Raw genomic sequence first — 25,271 nt, 5'->3', positions numbered from 1 at the left:
TTTTTCTATATTTTTAGTTGTCCAGCTAATTTCTTTCTATTTATAGTAGAGACGGGATCTTGCTCTTGCTGAGGCTGGTCTTGAACTCCTGACCTCAAGTGATCCTCCTGCCTTGGCCTCCCAGAGTGCTAGGATTACAGGCGTGAGCCACTATGTCCAGCCTGTAGGTTGTCTTTTCACTCTATTGATCATTCCCTTTGCTATGCAGAAACTTTTTAGTTTTATGTAATCCCATTTGTCTATTTCTGCTTTGGTTGCCTGTGCTGTTGAGATCTTATTAAAAAAAATTATTACCCAGTCCAATTTCATGAAGCATTTCCTCTATATTTTCTTCTACTAGTTTCATAGTTTTGGGTCTTACATTTAGTCTTTAATCCATTTTTAGTTTTTGTTTTTGTTTTTTTGAGACATGTTCTCGCTGTTGCCCGGGCTAGAGGGCAGTGGCATCATCATAGCTCACTGCAACCTCAAACTGGGCTCAAGCATATTCCTGCCTCAGCCTCCTGAGTAGCTGGGACTACAGGTGCACACCACCATGCCCAGCTAATTTTTCTATTTTTTGTAGAGACAGGGTCTTGCTCTTGCTCAGGCTGGTCTGGAACTAGGACTACAGGCATGAGCTGCCATGCCCAGCCTAAGTTGATTTTTGTACATGGTGAGAGATAGTGGTCTAGTTTTAGTCCTCTGTGGATATCCAGTTTTCCCAGCAACATTTTTAAAAAAAAAGATATGGAACACTTCATGAATTTGCATGTCATGCTTGCACAGGGGCCATGTGACTCTTCTCTGTATCATTCCAATTTTAGTATATGTGCTGCCAAAGTGAGCACCCAGCACCATCTATTGAAGAAACTGTCTTTTTCCCACTGTGTGTTTCTTGGCGCCTTTGTAAAAAATCAGTTCGCTGTAAAGGCATGGATTTCTCGGTTCTCTTTTCTGTTCCATTGGTCTATGTGTCTGTTTTTATGCCAGTACCACGCTGTTTTGGTTAATATAGCTTTGGTAGTATATTTTGAAGTAAGGTAGTGTAAGGTCTCCAGTTTTGTTCTTTTTGCTCAATATTGCTTTGGCTATCTGGGGACTTTTGCATTTCCATATGAATTCTGAGATTGTTTTTTCTATTTCTGTGAAGTGTGTCAGTCACTGGTTATTTTGATAGGGAATACATTCAATCTGTAGATTGCTTTGGGTAATACGGACATTTTAACAATATTAATTCTTTCATAAACATGGTATATCTTTCCATTTCTGTCCTCTTCAATTTCTTTCATCAATGTTTTATAGTTTTTATTGTAGAGATCTTCCACATCCTTGACTAAGTTTATTCCTGGGTTATTTTTTTGTGTAGCTATTTTAGTTGGTTACATGTCTTGAGTTGTTCTAAGGAAAAAAATAGAATTGTTTTCTTGATTCTTTTTCAGATAGTTCACTGTTGGCATACAGAAAGTGATTTTTGTATGTTGATTTTGTATCCAATAACTTTATTAAATGTATTTATTAATTCTAACAGTTTTTTAGTGGTGTATTGAGGGTTTTCTATATATATGACCATGTCTGTAAACAGGAACAATTTGGTTTCCTCCTTTCCAATCTGAATGCTCTTTGTTTCTTTCTCTTGCCTAATTGCTCTGGCTGGAACTTCCAGCAATGTGTTGAATAAAAGTGAAGAAAGTAGGTATCCTTGTCTTGTTCCAGATCTTAGCAGAAAAGAGTTCAACCTTTCCCCTAAATAATCAACTTTTCCCAACATCAATATGATGTTAGCTGTGGGTATGTCATGTATTGTCTTTATTGTTTTGAGGTATGCTCCTTCTATACCCAATTTGTTGAAAGTTTTTATCATGAAGGGATATAAAATTTTATTGAATGTTTTTTCAGCATCTAATACACCTTTTGTCCTTGAGTCTGTTAATGTGATGTGTCATATTTATTGATTTGCATATGTTGAACCATCTTTGCATCCCTGGGATGAATCCCACTTGATCACAATGAAATATCTTTTTAATGTGTTGCTGAATTCGGTTTGCTGCTGTTTTGTTGAGGATTTTTGTGTATATTTGCATCAAGGATACTGGCCTGATCAAGTACTAAATATAAAATATAAATCTTTAAACAGTTTAGAAAGCATAAGAGAACATTTCTATCCTTGAGGTAACTACAGAAACAGAGTTAAAATATAAACACAGACTGCAAGAAGATATTTCCAAGGGTTATTTCTAACAAAAGATAACATCCATAATATGTCAAGAACTCTCAAATACAGAAAAAAACTTCAGCCTGGGCATGGTGGCTCACACCTGTAATCCTAGCACTCTGGGAGTCCAAGCGAGACAGGAGGATTGCTTAAGCTCAGAAGTTTGAGACCAGCCTGAGCAAGAGAGAGACAGCATCTCTACTAAAACTAAAAAAATAAGCTGTGCATCATGGCGCCGGCCTATAGTTCCAGCTACTCGGGAGGCTGAGGCAAGAGGATCACTTGAGCCCAGGAGTTTGAGGTTACAGTGAGCTTCGATGACACCACTGTACTCTACCCAGGGCAACAGAGTAAGACTTTGTCGCAAAAAAAAAAAAAAAAAGAGAAAAAGAAAAAAACTTAGTTTTTTCATGAGGGGGAAAAAAAAAACCTCAATTTAAAAAAAGGCAAAGGATATAAACAAACAACTCATGGAAGTGTGGAAACCTAAAAGGTCAACAAACAAATGAAAAGATGATCAGATCAGATTCACTGGTAATATGAGAAACATAAAATAAATTGAGGCACCATTTCAGTTCCAGACCAGCAAAAATGTTAAGCTGAATTAATATTACGGGCAGGACAAGAGTGGGGAAACAAGCACTCCCATACACAGCTGATAGAAACATAAACTGGGGCTACTTTTTTTTTTGGTGAGACAGAGTCTCACTCATTCACCCCAGGTAGAATGCAATGGGGATTACAGGCTCGTGCCATGATGCCAGGCTAATTTTTCTATTTTTAGTAGAAGCGGGGTCTCGCTCTTGCTCAGGATCTTCTCAAACTCCTGAGCTCAAGCAATTCTCCTGCCTCCACCTCCCAGAGTGCTAGGATTACAGGAGTGAGCCACCGTGCCCAGCCCTGGGTCTACCATTTTGGAAACCCATTTGGAAATATTTAGCCATGTTGAAATCACACATACCTTCTGACCCAACAATTTTACTTCTAAGTACTTATGCAACATATAAACTCTCATATATGTGCACAAGAAGAGATGTTCAAATATGTTTGTTCATTGTAACGCTGAAATGATCAAAAACTAAAAATGTTAAAATTTTTCTGTTGAGAAATATGTAAATTGTGACATATTTACACAATGAAATATCAAATAGCATCTATAATGAATGAACCAGAGTTATGTATATTAGATAAATTTCAAAATACTAATTTAAAAAGGAAGCTATGAAAAAATACATATAGCACAAATACCATGTTAGACATTGTTTATGGATACATCTGTACATATACTACAGACAATAAAAACAGACAGGAAGGATACCTACCAAATTCAATATAGTGTTTACTTTTGGAAAAGGAAGAATAAGATTAGAGGGGGTAGTACTTTAAAAGTATAACTTTATTTTCTTTTTTAAACAAGGGACCTTGAAGCAAATTTGGCAAAAAGTTATAATTTACTAAAGCTGGTTAGTGTCTGTAACGGTCGTTATCCTCTGTACTTGCAGGGCTTGAAATATTTCAAAAATTAAAAATAAAACCAGCCAAATGTAAAAATGTTGGGGGAAAGACAATACTTCCCACCTTTTATTACACCAATTTGCTATGATACATATTACTGTACTTTTAGAATTATAATTTAGCCACAAATTTACCAGTGGTGGAATTGCCCTACCCAGACTTCTTGTTAAGTAAGTTTTCCTTACTGTTTAAGACACATCTAATGCAGGTCTTCTGCTCCTTTCAGCATACTGCACATTGATACAATGCTCTTTATCAAAATAAAACACAAAACCCTGAAGAATGTACAAATTCCAGTGAGTTCTTGAAGACTATAAAGACCTTGTTATTCTCATACAGGCTGGAGGCAGGAATTTTGCAAACTATACAAATAGCTGTAGCTTTACAAGAACCACCCTAGTTTTGCTTCATGCTTTTCCTAACCATTGAACAGTCTGTTAGAGAATATGTCTATTTTGTTTTTAGCATTATTTGCCACATCTAGAAATGTGATGGAGAGTCTAAATTTGCTTCTTTGGAAGTATTTAAAGGCATTCTGTGACTCCCTAAAAATGTTTAAATGTATATTCTAACTTTTCAATGAGCAGGACAGCTCATGGATAGGAAATGGATTTGTTTCTTTTCTAGCCTTAGTAGAGTCACACCTGGGTAGATCCACAATCTAGTATTCTATATAGGTACTCAACAAGGTTATAAAGCCAACTTTCAAAACTATAGAGAAAGCTTTCATCTAAACATTATGCTTCTGTAATAAACGATGACAAAGATATGAACATTTTAATTAAATGGATTTATTTAAAAAGAAGACTACAAAATTTGACATTAAGAGAGATCAAAAAAGACCCACAGGATTTAAACTGACAAATAGAAAAATGGCTATAAACAATGTAAAAATACATTTCCCGGTCCTCAAACACAACATAATTTAAGTACAGTAATTATAAAACTTTTGTACTGTAAATGCATTTCCCTTATAATTAAAACCATTCTAAACAATTTATTTGTATAAAATGTAACAAATGAAATTTATCATAGCTATTAATAAAAAATTATTTTAAGTTTGAGTTTATTGAGCTTACCCTTTTCTGTACGTAATAGTGGTTTCTGGTCCCAAGTTCTCCTTGAACTTATTCACGTTGTACAACGGTCTTTTTACTCCCTTATTTCCTTCCATAATAGAAGAGAGAGGCTAACCATTCATGGGTTTCACAGAAAACCAATGTGAAGGAAGGTTCCAAGAATGACCCAAAATACCAGTGAATGTATCTTTCTGAACAGGAAAGAATTAAGTGGCCAACTAAGAGACCCATTTCTGCACCAATGAAACAAATGGAGGTGAAATCTCAGAACAGGCAGAGCTGAAGCTCAGATGCCAACATGCTACGTATGTGAGGCCAGCTGAGAATATGTCTCTCCATCTTGATTACACCCAATGCATGGGTGGTGACTCTGAGGTAGCCCAGATGATTTGCTATGAATTCTAAATGGGTACAGATGACACTTAAAATGACAATGGTACAGTCTGATACGAAATTCTACAATCTGCTTACCATATACTGGTTGTCTGAATCGGTCTTTATTCGTAAACCCAAGACCTTGCTATTTCTCCTCTGTTAGATGACACACCCAATAAAAACAGCATCCATGATTGGTTTCATTATCTCCCAAATAGATAGTGGTGACACCATCACTAACACTAGCATCCAAACTCTGATATAAATAGGTAAGGTACTCCATCAGTGAGACGGAGCAGAAGTTATGTCTGGCCATACTGACCAATTCCTGAGAATCACATCAGCCACATTCATGCAACTGAAACCCATTCACAGCACATAAATGGCAGATGAGAAACTAAAAAGGATAGGGTCATTAAAATGTTATCACTGGAAACATGATTCCACTGTTTCAGACAGAAAACCTATCCCAGGAGACTTCCACCAAAGTACAAAAGGACCTGACATACGGGCTTATCACCTTAACACTAGAGACTCAAGTCAAAACTCTAGCAGAAGGGCAATAAAGGTCTAGTTTGTGAACCACTCGGACAGAAAGGTCCTATTTCAAGTGCTGTATCTGTCTGGCTCTAAGACAGCTGCCAGCAGCAGATTATTCTTCCAAATTATCAGAACTGCTTATAAAGTAACTCTTGAGAATGGTCTATTAATCCCTTATACCACCAACAGTATTAATCTGGGCAGGGTTCTCTGCATATTCATTTTGTTAAGACACTCTCCTGCAAAGAGAAACTAGAGCAGTGCCTATGTGGAAACAGAACCCTAAAGATCCTGCTATACACCCTTCACAGTTAAAAGGGCCCAAGATTCTGGACCACCTAAAGACAACTGACAACAAGAAAAACTCAGAGCCAGGGGCCCACCTCTGCCAGATGATGAAGCTGCACACGGCTCCATTTCTGTCTGATAAGGAGACAGAAAAGGGAATATCTTGAATAGATGAAAAATCAAAGGCTGGGGTTCTAAAAAGACGACTGGCTCCAAAGAAAACACTAAAGAAGCCTGCAGAGCTGTATTAATTTTAGTAAAAATAATCATATACCAACAAGGGAATGGACCATTTTCTAACCAACAAGGGAATGGACCATTTTCTAACTCATCCCTTCAGATACTGGGTAAGTGGTCAAAAGCCTGTTTTTATAATTCCTTTCATTATCTTGGCCAAAAAGTCTATCTTTCTTATCTTTGGTCCTTAGGAGTGATATTAGTTTCTTCAATTTTTTTATGTGTTACATAATAATTCTTTTTTTTCTTTTACTTTACATCAATAACCAAAGTGCAGTATAAACATGAGGTTGCTGATATTGTTGCTTTTATATACATTCAATATCAACATCTTCCATACATTTTATATTAGGCTATACAAAAGCATCCAAAAGAGTTAATAATTATCCTAAACCATCACAATATAACTTCAAGGCTGAGCAAGATACAGTAAAGCCAGGTGTTACATATTAAAGAAAAATACCTAGACCAATATTTAAAATACTAGTCTCTTAAATATACATTAAAGTCCCATTAATAGAACATAATCTAATCATTAAAACAAACCAATAGCTAAGCAAATTAATTTAAAAATAAAAATTTCTAAATGATGAATATAATCATGCTGTTTATACAACCATAAAGCGTAATTTGGAAGCTCAGCCTAGTAACAGAATGCTCTATAACAGAATGACAGAATCATTTATCATCAGTTGACCTGTGTCATTTAAAAAAACAATTGTCTTCCACCTCCCACCCACCCCCAAATCTCCACTGGATTTATATTTTAACCATTATTTTAATTAAAATTATTTTTTAAACCCTCTGGCCTAATTTGTGGTGACTGACACATGTTGATAAAACTGCCTTCCTGCCTTTCCTCTTGTTCTCCAAAAGAAGTGGTTTCAACAATTACACAAATTCTACAAGAGCTTCTGCCAGGGCTCAGGCATCACAACACAAAACCACTATCTTACATAACAACTGCTTTCCAGGGTCTTTAAGCATTAAGTGGTTCAGTGAGGGGTTCTGTCCTAGTGGCATTCTCAGGTTTTCTCCTCTGGGACTCCCGTCGTCTTTCAATGAGCATAACAAGAAAGTCAAGCAGGAACACAAAACTTGCTATAAATCCAAACACCTGAGGAAAAAGGGGGAAAGGTTTTATGAGGAATTTTGGAATATAATCTCACATGTTCTACTTGGCCCTGAGAGCGCTTCATAAAAGCAAGATGTTCATCAATTTTATCTTACACTACTTTTAATTTTAATGGTAAAAAAATGTTTTAAAGTCATCAAAAAATGGAAAGTTACAAAAGAAAAACTTCCAGAATAATGGCTATTAGTCAAAGTCTCACAAAATACAAATATGTGCATGTGTATGTACAGAATGCTAATCTATGACAAATATTAGTAGATGAAAATTAAATCCTATAAAATGATACAAAACACAGGATTATTAGCAACAGTTAGAATGACCCACAGATGTGATACCGGAAATGTGTGAGTAGGCAACTCAGCCTAGGTGAATGGACAAAAAGAAATTTCATCTTGAAGATACTATTGGGTTAAATTACCTAAAATACATTTTCCAGTTAATTGTCACATTGTAATGACACAGTGACATGACACTACTACCTACTTCCTCTTCCTTAAATCACTTCCTCATTTACTCTTCTGACATATGATCAAACATTCTGAGAATTCTGTCAAGAGGCAGAAGACCATGTTTCAAATTTAGCTACTTCACTAGCAAAACCCTTAAGAAAATGGGAGCCAAAGAAGTGCTCTGTAAAGAAAACAGATGTAGGTGATAGCTCAAGTCTCTTCCAACTCTGACATCCACCTCCATGATTTTTAACATTCTGTTACAGTCTGTTGCAGTTTCCTGACCGTTCTCCTCTCCCTTCCCCCAAAGAATATGCATTCTGCCTCATTTCACCATATAGTAAACTGAGCTCCAAATTCATGAATTCACCTGGATGTCCCCAGCATACCCAGCCTAAATTTAATTATCAATTCACCCTCAAAACTGAAGTCTTTCTCCCCTGTAGAGTCTTTACTTGGGCTTGACAGCATCTATCCCCTTATTTTTCTAGCCAACTTCTTGAATACTTTAAATGCAGACCCTGTCTGTGAGGCTGTCACCGGCTCAGAGAGCCCAGGTCCATACAGGGCCCTCTATACCACACAACCCAGACAAGACATCTTCCAGCTCTTTTGCTCACATACGTCCCAATTTTTTTTGAAAAGAGAACTCCCTCGCTCCTTTAAGTCTATAAAATTTTTCATAATTTAAGTAGTTGGAAAGGGTAATTTCTAGCATATAATGAATACTGACTTTTTAAACTATCATTAACTATTAAATACATCCAATGAAATCTAAATACTGTAACAATCTAAAAACATTATCTAATTAAAACATATAAATAAACTCTTCTTCTAATAGCTGGGAATTTTTTCCCCTAGAACTAATTTTTCTTCAACTTCATTTCACTTCCCCCACAGAATTTTATAATAATATATTTTTATACTCCTATTGTATCAATCACTGTATCATACTCCTCTGCAACAAAAATATGTGTATAAACTGAAATTAACCATAAGACCTTATTAAAACTTTGACTTTTCTCTTCAACTGGTTTATGTACCCATGGATAAATACTACTTATGGCTAGAATGAATCAAGGTTTAGCATTGATGTTACTGCTATGTTTTGTTTTCAACACATGTAAGCGCTAAGAAAATGTAGTCACGTGAATAGGAAGATATATTATAGCCATGTAATCTCTCAACTCCTTTTGAGTTGTCCTATCACAAAAGTAGTTTGAATGGTTCTATTAATTACAACTTCAATTTTGTTAAGAACAAAGCATTAATTGGAAACCACCTGACTTACAAGAGGATTTGTTATCCAGTTGTTAGTTCAAGTTCACAACACTGATACCACTCCAAGTCCATGATCCTTGATTTGCAATTCTGAAACCCAAAAAGCTACAAAAACCTCAAAGTTTTCATGATTTATTTGACTCAAAATTGACATGAAGTAAGACTATTTTACCATCTTCATTTATCCCTTTTACTGTAAATATTTCCTTCAGAAATATGTTGGATTACAGGGTCTGCCCCAAGCCCTCAACTGGTATTGTGTAACATTGTAAATGCACAGCATTACCTTTCCAAATCCAGGATGTTCTGAATTCTAAAGAAAAAAAAAAATCTGTCCCCAAGGATTTCAGATAAAAACTGAATCTTTATTTTCCCTTTGTTGTACTCAAGGGTGTTTTGTTTTGTTTTGTTTTACAACTCAGGGCAATGTACCATAGTAAGATATCGGACAAGCAAACACATTTTTCTTCTTTTATTTTTTGGGGGGTGGGGCAGGTGGTGACTGTGAAAGGGAACATGGGAAAGAACTGGCGAGACTCTTCCACCAAGATGAATTCTCAGACGTACTAGTTTTAAGACAGACTACATACGGAGATTAAAAAGCTGGAAACTGATTTCCTCAAAAAGTATCCCTCCTAGTACTCCTTGGAAAGTCTTGATGAACTACCCACTGAAAATGCTGTCTAGACCAACTTTTACTGGTTCATTTAACATACTCCATTACAATTTATTTACCTATCTCCTTTACTAGACTCAACCTTTGAGTCATTTTTCCTATGCATTCTCTCTCTCGTTTTTTAATAAAGATGGGGTTTTGCTATGTTGCCCAGGCTGAAGTGTAGTGGCTAGTCACAGGTGCAATCATAGCCCACTACAGCTTGAAACTGCTGGGCTCAAGTGATTCTCCCACCTCAGCCTCCCTAGTAGCTGGGACTGCAGACGTGCCAATGCTCCAGGCTCTCCTATATATTTTCTATACCTGGAACAGCACCTGGCATGTGGGTGTGCTTTTGTTTGAACTGAAAAGTAGAGAAATGTAAAATAATAAAGTCAATTTTACTACTTCCATGAGCAGTAACATGTTTATATGTTGAGTAAATGGATTTTTGTTAACAAAACTCAAATTCTAGTCCAGTTCTAGGTTTTTAAGGCTGTCGTATTTATTTGCTTTTAGGTCTTCTATTCAAAATTACACTAAAAAATAAGTTGAAAGACAACATGCTGTATAACTTGTCAAGTACTTTCCAAATTCCATATTTCTAAATAAGCAAAAATAAGCAGAGTTAAAAATACAAAGTACTTACAATTGCAGCATATTCAGCTGCGGTCCTGTCATGCGTAGAAACAAAAATGATGGATGCCAGCAAAAATAAACATCCTGTTGCCAAAGTAATGTAAAAATCCTATGCATACATATAAAACACATAAGGAATACAGTATGGTTAGATTCATGGAAACAAACGGTTTAATTTTAAAAGGCTTCAATAACTTTTTCTCTTGACACAACCCAAACTTACATACTCCAACTTCTAACTTTTGGGCATTCAATACATACTCTGTAAAGAAACACCATCTACACTTTGAGCTGGGCATATTGAGAGAGCACGTTACAAAATAATCTTTTAATAAAAACAGTCCTCCAAAAGGTCATAAATTATCAAAGCCAAAGCATTTATTACAGTTCCATCTTACTTTCAGCAGAAAAAGCATTTTTCTTTCCTTACAAAGTATTCTATGCTAGCCCGAGAGTACTTCCATGTTCTGAAAGCAGTTTGGAAAAGAGAGAATCAAAAAAAAAATCACTCAAAGTCATTAATTAAATACAAATATGCCAATAGCGTTTTCTAGACACGTAAGCTTCCTGGAATAATATATTGCCTTCAAGTGTTCCAAGTGGGTAATCCAAAATGAGCTTGTATGATGAGCTTATCTACTACAAAAAAGCTACCATATCTCATCATAATGCAGCTTACAACCCTGAGATGCTTCATGGGTTTCCAAGTGCTCTCACAGGCATTACTTCATAAAGCTCTCACATGCTAACTGAAAACAGTCACTGACATACACACTTAACTCAGAGGGGGAAACTGGTAAAATGAGAGCCACTTCAAAGTGTTTTAAGTCTGACACTTTCTGAGTTTTCTGAAACACAACCTCCACTAAACCTAATATCAATAAAACTATCCAACATAGAATTCCTATATAGTCAATCATTCACTTAACACTTACAAAAAATTTAAGTTGTTTTTTCTTTGCTTCTAGAAGAGATGTTTTCCTGTGGTACCTTCTCCATTTTTTATTTTTTTTATTATTTCAAATCTGTTACATACAAAAATAAAACTCTATTCCCTAATATTTGGAGTACACTGAAGGAGATATTTAAACAAGACAATCATTTTGAGACAGAATAATGCAGTGCTCAATAAACATGGTGTTCTAGAGCCAGACTACCTGACTGTAATTCCCACCTCTACCACATCCTAATTATGTGACTTTCAACTAGTTACTTCACGTCTCTATGCCATTTCTTTACCTGCAAAATGGGAATAATAAAACTATGTTCTTCATAAAGTGATTCTAAAGATTAGAGTTAATCCACGGAAGGTACATACATCAGTGCCAGGCATATGGTAAATGTTCCACAAATGGCCATATCAAGAACTGTGTGTATGTTCTCATCAAATGCTTGATGGATTTGATTCAGACTCTCAGACTCCATTTGTTTTTCAAAGTTCTTTTTAACTATTTGGCATCAACTTTTATTTTTTAATTTTTCAACTTAAAAAATCATGTTAATTATTTCATCTGTCACCCCACAAATCCAAACCACATTCAAATAAAAACATAGGGTCAGCAGACTAAGTCTTTAGAAAGTTAAGCATCTAGACAAGTACAATTTTATCATAAGGAAATTTCTGAACAATGAATTCAACAAATGCATTCTTAATTTACTTACAGAAAAATTTTTCATAATCAAATCAAAGCAAAATATAGGTAGAGCTGTTGTTTTATTTAGAAGCTCCAGAAATATCTCACATTAGTTCATTTCTCTATCTCCAGTATCTAGTATAATGCTTGGCATGTAATAGGCATACAATCAATAATTGTAAAACCAATGAGCGACATTCTGAAATGTGAGAAATCAAAAGTGACAAAGTCCTAGGTTTTTTTTTTTTTACAGTTGAATGTGAATTAAATTAAACCCCCAATAATTGTGAATTATTGCCAGTGTTTGTCACTCTTATTCCAATCTCACTTTCCCTATCATCCCCTTGGCAGGAAAAACTGAGTTGCTTAGAGGCAGAGAGTTGGAACAACGGAATAGCATCTTTTTTGTGTTGCTGAGTTTTGAAAACATTACTACTTTGAACAATAAAACTATACAAGATTATAAAATAGTTATGCACTTAATATAGGGACTACATTTTCCCACACTTACCGATAATTTTACTTTGTTGGCATCAATTCTGTCATAAGCAGGAGTGCAATACACCACCACCATAAGGAGACTCAGAAGAAAGGCACTGCAGCTTACAAATTCAAAAATGTAAAGTCCTCCACACATAGTGCACTGTGATACAACTTCTTCACAGATAAAGGCCAGCAGAGACAGCAACTACAAAAGCAGCAAGACATTATACTTAAGTGTTTTTTAAAGAACCTATAGAATTCACACAGCATCCGTGTACTCAAATGTTTATAAAATGGAAACTATGGCAAACAAGATTAATGAATAAACCCTATCTACACAGAATTTACAGTCTGGCTGCCTTGACGGAAACACAGGTAAACAAATAATTAACTATTGTGTGCTAAATGCCAAAACACGGGAAATAGAGGGTGTTGCTATAAAAGCACACAGGGGAGGCACTCGAACTGGTGGTCAGGAAAGGCTTCCTAAAGGAAAGCTGAGACCTGAAGGAGGTAGGGTCAGTTTTGGAGGTGAAAGATAGGGAGAGAAGTACCCGGCAGAGAAGCAGTACATAGAAAGGCCCAGAGGTAAGACAGCACAGCACTCTCTCACGCACACATACCCACACACACCCCACTACCACCCCAACTGAACTGTGAAAGTGAGTCAAATCAACATGGCTAAAGTGTAGAGGTTTGAGGGACGGGAATAGCAGAATAAAAATTATTATATGAGGCTACAGAGGTAAGCTGAAGCCAGATCTAAATGTCCTCATTAACTAGTTTAAGGAATCTGGATTTTAAAAGTTGTAAAGTAAAGGAACGACATGATCAGGTTTATGCTTTTAGTAGTTCTTGCTGGCTACGATACGAAGGAAACGCAGGTAGGGGAAAACTTGGGACAGACATCCAGCTGGGAAGCTGATGTAGGAAATCCGGGAAAACATAGCGGCCAGGGCAGTAGTAATGAAGAAGAGTAGTTAATCACTGAGAGATGCAGTAGAAGCTCTTATCAGACAGGATAAGTACAAATAAAGTGGGACATGAGATAATACATACGTACTTTAAACACTTTATTTCACATAAAAGAAAAAGGCACATTTATTCACCAATCTTTTGAAGTGGGTCTACTGATTGGAATTCCACATCATGCATTCTGCCTTAATCATTTTCAACATCATCTACCACTTCCAGACAGATGTGATTTGAAGTAGAGTGAGATCCTGGACACTTGAGAAACAGAGTGCATAACCTTTCTAGAGTCAGTCTAGTTTTACTAGCCTTGTATAGTTGCCTTGCTCTTATTTAATTCCACAGCAGATAAATATTTCAGTAACTTATCTTTCAGTCTTTCCAAAGCATTCAATTTAGCTTCCATAGAAACAATTCCTTTTCACACTCAATTTTAGTTTGCGTAATATTTAATTAAATGCTTGACCATAAAACTGTAGTTAGCATAAATCACTATGGGAATACCACCACTCAACTGATGACAGAAGCAAGAGTGCTGGAGGGCTAAGGAGGCACCTGCTGGCCATGACAGGCTGTGGGTGTCAGGTGTGGGGGAAGGATGCTTAGCGAGGTGAATGGACAATGTTAACTCTGGTTAACAGGCAACTCAATTAAATGCAGATGGGTTTTAACAACACTCTCACTGATGTATATGTGGTATTAAGATAGTGGTCCTCATGAAGAAAGAATCAGGTTTTTTTCTTTTTCTTTTTAATAGGCAAGGGTGCCGGAGAGAGAACAAATTTCATTGTAAATGTGCTGTGACTGAGGAGACAGGCAGAAGAGTTAGATAGAAATGTAGCTAGGAGGCAAATGAATATATAGGTCTGGAGCTCAGGGCTCAGGGGAGCAGTTTGAGATGCAGATACAGATGTGGGAGGCAGCCAAGTAAAATGATGAGATCACCCAAAATAAAGAAAGTTGGCCTTATGCAGAACTCAGAGGAATGCCAAGATTTAAGGGCTATACAGAGGAGGAAACACCAGCAAAGAATAACCAGGAACAGCAAGCCAAAGGGGTAGCAGACAAGAAAAAAGTATTTCCACAAAAAGAGAGTGATCAAGAGAGAGTGCTAAATGTTACTTAGAGGTCAAGTAAGAACACTGAACACCTACATTAGACTGAGCTATGAGAAGGTTGCTGGTGACATCAGCAAGAAAAATTCCAGCATAGTCAGGTAGAGAACGTAAGATTACAGTACTGTATATTGGGAAAGAAGGGGAGGACAAGGCAGTGGAACAGAGATAGCACAGTCAAGAAGAGTGGCTGGGAGAGAGTGGCCAGACAGTGTAGCAGTGGATGGTGTCAAAGAAAAAGGAATTTCATGATGGGAGAGAACTGAGCATGTTTAAATGCTTAGGTAGAAACTAGTATGATGAGTGGGTCTAAAGACAGAAGTAGAAGAAAAAGGCTTTCTAAAGGTAGGATTCAGGGCTCAGGTTTGGGGCTAACTCTTCTCTAGAAATAGGAGAGAAGAGAGTGGTTCATTTGGGCAGTTTGTGTGGGTTTTGTGGAAGTTGAGGGAATTTCCTTCTGAGTGCCAAAACCATCAAAATGACTGATGACCCAAGTCAATGGCTAAAGGGAAATACCATCTCACCCCAGGCAGGCCAAATGGCAACAAGATTTCTAACAAAATTAACAGATAGACTTCACAGTATATAATAAATATCTTATCCTACAAAACATTTTCAGGAAGAAGTCAATGATACAGCCACTCCGGAAAAGTTTAGCAGTTTCTTAAAAAACTAAGCATGCATCTACCATATGAGCCAGCAACTGCACTCTTGGGCATGTATCCCAGAGAAATGAAAACTATGTTTGTGCCAAAACTAGTACATGAATGTTTATAACAATTTTATTCATGATGGCCCCAAACTAGAAACAACCCAGATGTCCTTTAATTTTTAAACTATGGTACATCCACCACACCATGGAATATTAGCAATAAAAAGGAACAAACCTAACACACAATGACCTACATAAATCTCCAGAGAATCATGCAAAGTAAAAAAAAAAATCCAATCTCAAAAGGTTACATACTGCATGAATCCAATTATACAGCATTCTTTGAATAACAAAAATTATAGCCATGGTGAACAAGCTGGTGGTGGCCAGGGAAAAGTGGGAAGGTGTGGCTATAAATGGGTAGCACAAGGAAGCCCTGTGTGGATACAACAGTTCAGTATCTTGATCATATTGATGATTACAGGAAGCTATACACGGGATAAAACTGCACAGAAAGAAACACACACACACACACACACACACACACACACACACACACAAGTGCATGGGATGGATCTTCCTGTACATTTTTTTACAGCTTCTGGTGAATCTATAATTATTTCAAAATAAAAAGTAAAAAAAAAAAAAAGCAAAAAAAAAGCAGTCATATCTAAATTGGCATCCAAAACCTCTAAGGGATTTTCCCCTCCTCCTGCTGGCAATAAAAAATTCATATAGGCTGGGCGTGGTGGCTCACGCCTGTAATCCTACAACTTTGGGAGGCCAAGGCAGGAGGATCGCTCGAGGTCAGGAGTTCGAGACCAGCCTGAACAAGAACAAGACCCTGTCTCTACTAAAAAAAATAGAAATAAATGATCTGGACAGCTAAAAATATATATAGAAAAAAATTAGCTGGGCATAGTGGTGCATGCCTGTGGTCTCAGCTACTCGGGAGGCTGAGGCAGAAGGATTGCTTGAGCCCAGGAGTTTGAGGTTGCTGTGAGCTAGGCTGACACCACTGTCCTCTAGCCTAGGCAACAGAGTGAGACTCTGTCTCAAGGAAAAAAAAAAAAAAAATTCATATATATCCCCACAACTGCAACTTAAAAGAATTTATATAAGGATGAAAATGGCTCCTATCCCTCTGGTTTCCCATAAGTTAGTGAGGCATGAAATAGCCCAGCACATCCCAAGTAACTTCCCTCAAACATGTTAGATGAGACATTCCCAACCATTGCCCCATAAGATATAAAGTGACAAGACAAATCCCAGGTCACTGTGTAGAGGTACTTCCTTAATCTCCTATAATTATAATTACAGGATGAGTTTTTACATTACTACAGCATAATAAAATACTAAATGTCTAATATTCCACTTGCTTTATTCTTGCCTCTACGTTAAATCTTATCCAAGTTTTAAGAGTTTCTCTATGAGAAATTTGCAAAATATACCTCAGGTATATAAAGTCAATTAACTGTGAATAGATGCCAGCCTAAAACTCTAAATCGGGGTTTGAGAATAGTTGATCTTGAACTTTTGTTTTGGCGGGCGGGGGGGTGGGGGGGGAGGACTACAGGCACATGCCAACATGCCCAGCTAATTGTTTTTCCTATTTTTTGTAGAGACAAAGTCTCATCTTGCTCAGGCTGGTCTTGAACTCCTGAGCTCAAGCGATCCTCCCACCTTGGCCTCCCAGAATGCTAGGATTACAGGTGTGAGCCACCGCCTGAATCATTCTTATTACAATAATTAGATTATCAGGAACATTCATCTGTGAAGATTACATGACAATAAAATCTTATCTGTAGTAGAAACATAGACTGCTTGTCTAGTCTCAGTAAGAAAGGGACAGGATCTAGCTTGTCCAGAAACAGTGTCAAGTCATTACAAGTCCTGTTCTAACAGGAGTCCTTCTTACTGACCTCCAGCCTCAGAGAAGTATTAAAAGGCAGGTTCTGCCTGGACATCCTAAGAGAATGAAGGAGTACAATATTAAGCTTGGACATTTACCAGTTCCTATCCCCAGTTAAAAGCCAAGAAATTACCACCATAAGCTATATGCAATATGAAATTCTCTCCTGCTTCCTCATCCCTGAGGCTACTAACCTTCCTTTATAATCTCCCACAGCACTACAATTGCTAGTACAGTGGTCCAGGAACCAGTTTCATGGAAAACAATTTTTCCATGCATGGGGGCTGGGGAAGTGAAGGGGAACGGGGGAGGAGGTGGTGGGATGGTTTCGGGATGACTCAAGCACATTACATTTATTGTGCACTTTATTTCTATTATTATACTGCAATATATAATGAAATAATTATACAACTCACCATAATGCAGAATCTAATGCCGATCTGACAGGAGTCAGAGCTCAGGCAATGACGCAAGTGATGGGGAGTGGCTGTAAATACAGATGAAGCTTCCCTAGCTTGCCTGCCGCTTACCTCCTGCTGTGCAGCCTGGTTCCTAACAGGCCATGGACTGGTACCAGTCCATGGCCCAGGGATTGGGGACAATAGCACTAGTACAAAATATATTTGAATATTATATATCCAACACTGTAATATGTATGAGAACAAGTAATGATGGAGTAACAAGAACAATGTACAAGAAACAATAAAAAAACAATATATTTTACACCACATAATTGAGCATTCCTTGTACATAAGTTTAGAAAATCTCAGGAAAATGTTCAGAGTAGCAGAAGGATGAATGGAAAAGCAGGACTCAAACCAGGGTCGAGAGACATACAGAATCTGGATAGGCAGAGGACATTCCAGGTGGGGGATGAAAAATAACAGGTTCATAAAAGCAAGAATTTGCAGTGGCAAGTCCAAAAGATAATAAGGCAACTGACCTAACTGGACGGGGATGATGGAAAAAAATGGTTAAGGAGTTGGGTGTGTTTATGTAATAACTATGCAAGGGAACAGGGACTTCTAGATGAAGGTAGCAGGAATATCTGCGTGGTTTGGTAGGTTAGAAGACAGGAGGAGCAGAGGATTGGGTGGGGCCTGAGGAATTCTACAGTTCAAGGGTAGGAGGGAAAAGGCAACTGGCACAGGACAAGTCACAGGAAGTGTTTAAAAAAAAAAAAAAACCTAGTAAAACTCCTTAAAAAGCAAGTAAACATACTCAAAACTGTTAATAAAGCAGTAATGCCTGGGAGAGTGGGAGTGTGAGGGTGGGAGAGTGGCTTCTTTTATTTTAATCATATCTTTTAGTTGATTTTTTGAGTAAGCAGACTTTTCTTGTATTAAAAAAGAAAAAAGTGTGAAAGTTAAGGGAAGGAAGAATTTCAAGAAATAGGTGGTCACCAGCATTAAATACTGAAGTGGTCAAGAATAGGAAGAGTGAAAATATCACTGAATTAGGTAAGAAGTTAATGGTAAATGTAACCCATGAGTAAAAAGGCTCAATTACCATTTTTGGTAAACAGTTTTGTTCTCAATAGCATGAAGTCATCACGCTAAATACTGCTTACTGAATATTATGCTAAGTACCTATCAACTGTATACTCAATGTAGCTCCTTCTAATGAAATAAAATTTTACCCAAATATAATTAAGGAAATTATCAAGCTTTCAGAGTTGGGAGGGCCCTTGGAAAGCAGAGTCTCCTACTTCCATGTTTACAGGAAGCAAGTTTCTGACAGGTTAAGCCCCAAGTTATCCAGGCATAGACAAAAGAACCTACATCTCCTGACACCCACTCTGTATTATTCTCCCCACGAAACACCATTTATTAGGTTCATTTTGTAATTATGCATTTTTGTATAGGCTTTCCCTTTAGATTGGGTTTTTGAAGTTACAGCCACAGTTTTGTATATTTCCCTTTGTGCTATTAAATCATGCATTAAAAGCAATTTGCTAGGGTCAACACATTTGGGAAGTCTCAGTGACTAAAAGATGGTCTTACTCACAGCTCTGGTGATTTAAACATTCAGATAAGTATCCTGTATCTTTCTCCATTTCAGTTTCACTGCCTTTTCTGAAAATTCAACTCTTCCTTAATATTAACAGTCATTATATTAAATACTAATTCTCTATCATTTATCTTTACAGTCTACTACTTCAAACTTTTTTATAAAAAACTTTTTAATGTTTGTCATTAATTATAAGACTCTACCCTCAAAATTATATGAATTTATAAATTAATGAACTTACTATTAAAAACCTTGTAGTTATAGTAAGGTTCAAATAAAAACATCTGTCAGTTTGAAGAAATAGATTAGGTTTCCCTTGCCTTAGGCAAATATTTATTTACAAAGGTTCAAAGACATAATTTGCTGACATTATGGATCTTCTTCAAGGAAAAAATAGAACATTTCGATTTAGCACATATCAATTTTCACACTGAAATAATGAAAAGAGCATCAACATAAGAAATTGCTTCTAAGTGATTTATTTCTTGGTACTTTCAGAATAACATTATTTAAAATGTAATATACTGAAATCACTGGTGAATCCTAAAACTGCTTGCCTGAAGAATGACCATAATCCCAGTACTGTGCAGCCATAAGGACATTCAACTGATACCACAGACACAATGGTGAGCTTGTTGCAGGGAGAAAATTAATATATTTAGGTCATTGCACCAGCTTGTTAGCAAGCAATTAGGTTACCAAATGTCAATTCTCCCCTTAAAACAAAAACTCCCTCAAAAAAAAAAATATATAAGCATCAGGTCAGATCTAAGGATAGAATAAATTGAAAAACTGATTGCATACATTTAGGACTCTAGTAACTCCTTACATTGAATTCTTAACTGAGTATTTCTTCTTTAGCTCTGGAAGGGTGCATGGTAGTTAGGGGATGCTTAAGTTTTGACAAAATTCAGGTCATATCTGAATGGCAGGTAAAGCTATATAATTACATCTCCTCCTGTGTGTGGGCAGGCTCCACTCTCTACCCCATCGGTGTTCAGTTCTGTTACAGCAAACCCCATGGAGCCTCAGAGATTTGAAAAAAAAAAAAAAAATCTTAGGAGTGAAAAGAACCTCAGAGGTAATCCAATTCAACTTCCTAGGACTCTAAGAATTTCCTAAGCACATACACACTGTCTGGTTTTTAGTTTCAGAGAAGTCTTCCTTTCTCTTTTGGGATCTTTGAGAATCTGCTAAGATTCGTGGGTCCAGAATAATGTACCCAAACATATAAATGTACAACATTTTGAATATAATTTCACAGGGCATCTTTTTGTAGTTCAGAAGCATGATGCCTGGGTTTTCACACCCCTGTGTGAGATGTGCCTCCCTCAAACTTTGGTAAGACGTCAGCACATTACTCATCTGACGTGGAAAAAAATTTTTTTCACAGGATTTGCAGGTCTGTTGTTAAAACACCTCCTCTTCTGATTATGGGTTTCTCCATTACAGTTATCTCCTTCTTGGAGCTCTGCAATTCTACTTAGTTTTTAAAAATGAAACATCTAAAGTAAAACAACCAACCTAAAGGCAGTTTGAGTTAAGGCAAAGAAGACCCTGCCAACTGCCCCAGAGTGGATGACAGCTTTTACTGACTTCATATATAACTTCCTTGGGACTTTCCAGGTAACTCTTGTAATATAATGTGATTGTGAAGAGATAAGACATTATTAAAACAGATAAAGCAAGGACAAAAAGGTAATCATTAAAGTGAAAGGTAATAATGAAAAAAGATGTTTAAAACTCCATATTAAAGAAGGCATTCTTGTAATAAGCTTCCCATAAATAAATGGATTTCATGAAGAGACATTATTCTTTCCCCATTTCTCCTTTTGAATGACAGAGAACAAACAGGAATAGTCTAACAATCTTTTCAAGGCAAATTCATCTTCCCTGCTGTGTCCAAGTATAACATCTACCACCAAAATTTCTGGTAGTGTTCTTTTTTTCTGGCAATAAGGAAGGAATCTGGTTTCGTTCTATTCCGAAGATATGGAACTACAGTTTATTAAACTATAAGGTAATGAGAAATTTTACTTTAGCTTTGCCACTTTTGATTAGAAAGAATAAAAGCAACTTAAAATATGAGATTTCATGGGTAACAAACCAATACAGATGATGTCTTCTGAGCTGCAAGAATGCTTCAGATGAATATTCTGTTCTGAAGAGTTCTACTACTCATTCATGTAGAAACATTTTAGCTTTAATGCAGACAAATATAGCTGATAAAAATCCTGTGAGAGCTGACAAGAAGAGCAGAAGGAAGGACTTCTGGGTAGAAGTAACAGCTTGTGCAAAGGAACAGTGGCAGGAGGGAACCCCTGATGCCTGGTAAGAAATTAAAGGTAGAGGCTGGGCGAAGTGGCTCACCCCTATAATCTTAGCTGAGGCAGGAGGATCACTTGAGCTCAGGAGTCGGAGGTTGCAGTGAGCTAGATGAGGCCACTGCACTCTAGCCCGGAACACAGAGTAAGATGCTGCCTCAAAAATAAATAAATAAACAAAAAATAAAAAAAATAAAGGTGGCTGGTGTGGAACTATCTAGAGGGTGGCTGAAAAGTGACAGGACCAGACCCTCTTGGGTTCCATAGGCTATATTATCACTTGCCTCCAAGTAATTTTCCAGTCACCCCCAGATACGGTCATTTTGGTGGCTATAAACCAGTGCCAGGTTTCTGTTTCCTATTCAATAAAAGTAGGTCATCTGAGTGCCTAAGAATTTAAGTTCTGATCATTTGAGTTGTAAGAATTTAAGTTCTTCCCAAGGAAACCAATGAGCTATTTTTTTTTTTGCTTGGGATGGTTAAAAAACAAAACCGGCCAGACACGGTGGCTCACCCCCGTAACCCTGGCACTTTGGGAGGCCAAGGCAGGAGGATCACTTGAGGCCAGGGGTTCAAGATCAGCCTGAACAACATAACTAGACCTCATTTATACAAAATATAGAAAAATCAGCTGGGCATGATGGCGCCTTCCTGTAGTCCCTGCTACTCCTCCGGACACTGAGGCAGGAGGATGGCTTAAGCCCAGAAGTCTGAGATTGTGGTGAGCTACAATGATGCTACTGCACTCTAGCCTGAGCAACAGAGTGAGACCCTGTCTCAAAAAATAAATTAAATAAATAAATGACACAAGACCCATAAACATTCTAAGCATTCTGATTTTTCCCAAACTGGTCCTCTTGTAGAAAATGCTGCTTATCACTGGTTGAAACAGTATAACAATAGTAGCTCAACACGAATGTAAACAGAATTATAATTTAAATGTCAAAGACGCTTTGATATTTCCTCTAAAAGGTATACGGCACTTGAATTGCTTAAACTGAAACTCAAAGAAATGGAAAGAGAAGCATAGCATGCCTTGGTTATGCTATCCACACAAAGAGCTGTCCTTCTGACTTTCTACCTGGAACACACATCTTGCTCACTCAGAAATAATTCTTTTCCAATGAATACAAAACTTCTGAAAGACAATTTACTGGATATACACACACATCTCAAAGCCATGCGTGATATCGGAAGCGCTTGTCCAAGTTAAACTGTTTCCATGGGCTCGCAACAGGAAAACCGCAAGAGCCAGAGAAAGATAAACAGAAAGTACTAAATACAGCCTAAATACAGGCACTTGGGGTGATAATGCAGAGTTTCAGCGGGGAGAAGAGAGGAAGGTAGTTACTGAGGATGAGCGAAAGAAGTCTAAGTGGCCGATGTGGGGCTCCTCCGACGCATTTCCTGGACCCGCCTAACTTGCTCGCTGGCCCTAGTCGTCTTCGGGGACTCTGGTGGGGAAAGACCAGGGGACAGGGGGCCGCACGGCGGAAGCGGGGTGGGGAGGGCGGAAGGTAACGCCCCCTGCCCCAGGCGGAGACGGAGGGGACGGGGGATGTGGAAACGGTCGCTTACTGAACCACCAGGCTGAGAAGAGGCCGCTCGGCAGCCTCCCAAGCCCGCAGGCCGACGGCGCCCGGGCAGACTCTCCTCCCCAGCCCGGGCTCGCCCTCCCGGGCCGCGGACTCACCAGCTGCAAGCCTTTGAGAACTCGCCGGTACCAAGGGAGCCGGCCCAGGAAGAAGTAGGCAGCGAGGCCGCCCCGGGGGCCTCTCACGGGGCCCGGGGCCGCCTCCGTGGTGGCTCTGTACACCTCTCCGTTCTCCATCGCCCAGGGCCGGGGAACGCGACGGCCGCAGCAGCAGCGTCACTGACTTCGCGGACTTCACGAACTCCAGAAATCCCCGGGAGCGCAGAAAGCCGTCACTTCCGGGGCCCCCTCCCCAGCTTCCTGCCGGCCCCGCCCTCGCCCCGCCCTCCCTCGCCGCGTCCCCTCCCCCGCCCTCCCGCGTTCACCGCCCCCCCCCCGCCCCGCCCTCCCTCGCCGCGTCCCCTCCCCCGCCCTCCCGCGTTCCACCCCCCCCCCGCCCGCCCCGCTCTCCCTACCCACCTCCCCTCCCAGCCCTCCTTCGCCCCCGACCTTAACCCCTCCTCAAACTTGTCTGTTAACTCTTGGGATTCTGGCTTTTGCCCAAGATTTGAGTTCTTTCTGTGGGCTTTTGATTTATTTCTCATCTCCCTCAATCTTCCATCTTCCAGATATTCATTCAATCAATGTTTTTGAGCACTTACAGTGTGCAAGAACCGTGTTCTAGGTGCTGGGATTACAGACACGTAAGCCAAGGACACAGGGCACCTGCCCTCTCCGTGCTACCTCCTAGTAGGAGAGACAGACAATAAACAAGTTAACAGATTAATAATTTCAGATAGTGATAAGTGACATGAAAATAATGTGATGTGATGGAGAGCTGGGTGCCGAACAGGCCACTGTGTAGTTAGGAAAGGCATCTCTGAGAATCTTCCTATTTGAGTTGAATGAGACTGAAGTATGAGAAGAAGACAGGCTTGTAAAGATCTGGGAAGAGATTTTCATGCAGAGGGGACAGCAAGTGCAAATGTCCTGCAGGCCAAATGACCAGTGTTGCTAGGGCAAAGTAGGAAGGAGGAGAGGAAATGAAGTTGGAGATGCAGGCAAAGGTCAGATAATGGAGAGCAGCCTTGCAGACCAAGGGAAGAATTTGGATATCATTTTATATATAATAAATTGGGAGGACTTTTGGGATTGCTCCCTCCTGCCTCTCGGAATTCCTTTTAGGCTCACTTGTCAAAATCATGTAGTTTATTTGTCTCTTTCTTGGTCACCAGATTCTATACTCACATCTGTTCTTTTTATGTGAACTTAGAAAACTCACGAAGCAATGTTATTATATTTTAGCCAACTGAAGATGATTGAGTTACACGTCAGGCTGCACACCTATTTTCTCTACAACAATGTAAAATAGATACTATTATTATCTTCATTTTGCAGATGAGAAAACTGAGGCCAAGAGGTTGAGTATCATATCCAAGGTCAAACAGCCAGGAGCAGCCAGAGTATAGGCCTGGGCAGTCTGACTCACATCTTGCTGCTGACTAACCACTAACCCAGCAAACTTCAGCCTCATTTCTTCAGTAAGGTCTCAACACCCATGGAAGAGGGGAGGGGTTACTGCTGCCACATTTATCATCTCTTTTCCATGATTCCAAACCTCCCTTTTCTTCTTCCAATAACAAGAGAAAAGCTCCCATTCAAATGAATGGAGACAAGTAGATACTATTCCGTGGGGGCTATCTATAGCCAGCCAACTATCCTTCTGACTGATTAAATGCATTCTAAACATCTTCCCGAGGCCAAGCAACCAACAAATTCTGTCCAATAAAAGGAGGCCACTGAATTTTCACCAGGGCGACAAGGATTCACTGCCCTTTTATTCTTCAGGTCACCACCATTATCCCAAACTGGACACTACTGATGTCTAAAATTTCCTTAGAAATCCACCCCCCCAAAATAAGATGGTTTGATGACTGAAAAGACAAAAGGATAGACTTGTGATAAAGCAACTGCAGTAACATGTTAATGGTAGAATCTAGGTGAAGTATATGGGTGTCCCCTGTACAATTGTTTTAATATTTCTCTATGTTTGAGCACTTTCAAAGTAAAATATTGGGGGAAGTTACAAAGAAGCAAGGACACTTTGATACAGGAGAAAAGATGAACAGACTTTCTTAACCCTCTTGGT

The 25,271-nt window shown here is 38.5% G+C and overlaps 1 protein-coding gene and 2 non-coding genes across 3 annotated transcripts; 1 reads left to right on the top strand and 2 right to left on the bottom strand.

Moving 5' to 3' along the window:
- Positions 1-723: 723 nt before the first annotated feature.
- LOC123631140 lies at positions 724-830 on the bottom strand. The gene has a single exon (XR_006733013.1). It is a non-coding gene; the product is annotated as a U6 spliceosomal RNA (small nuclear RNA).
- Positions 831-4,480: 3,650 nt separating this feature from the next.
- On the bottom strand, positions 4,481-23,444 carry CMTM6 (CKLF like MARVEL transmembrane domain containing 6). Its single transcript, XM_045537509.1, has 4 exons — positions 23,183-23,444; positions 12,533-12,709; positions 10,398-10,496; positions 4,481-7,345 (listed from the first exon to the last, which is right to left on the bottom strand). Exons 1-4 carry the CDS (start codon positions 23,318-23,320, stop codon positions 7,208-7,210), a joined length of 552 nt encoding a protein of 183 aa, XP_045393465.1. The 5' UTR covers positions 23,321-23,444; the 3' UTR covers positions 4,481-7,207.
- LOC123630932 lies at positions 20,433-20,536 on the top strand. The gene has a single exon (XR_006732862.1). It is a non-coding gene; the product is annotated as a small nucleolar RNA U13 (small nucleolar RNA).
- Positions 23,445-25,271: the final 1,827 nt, after the last annotated feature.

This window comes from Lemur catta, chromosome 1, assembly GCF_020740605.2.
Source record: "Lemur catta isolate mLemCat1 chromosome 1, mLemCat1.pri, whole genome shotgun sequence".
Lineage (NCBI taxonomy): Eukaryota > Metazoa > Chordata > Mammalia > Primates > Lemuridae > Lemur > Lemur catta.
This window is presented reverse-complemented; position numbering and strand designations above follow the sequence as displayed.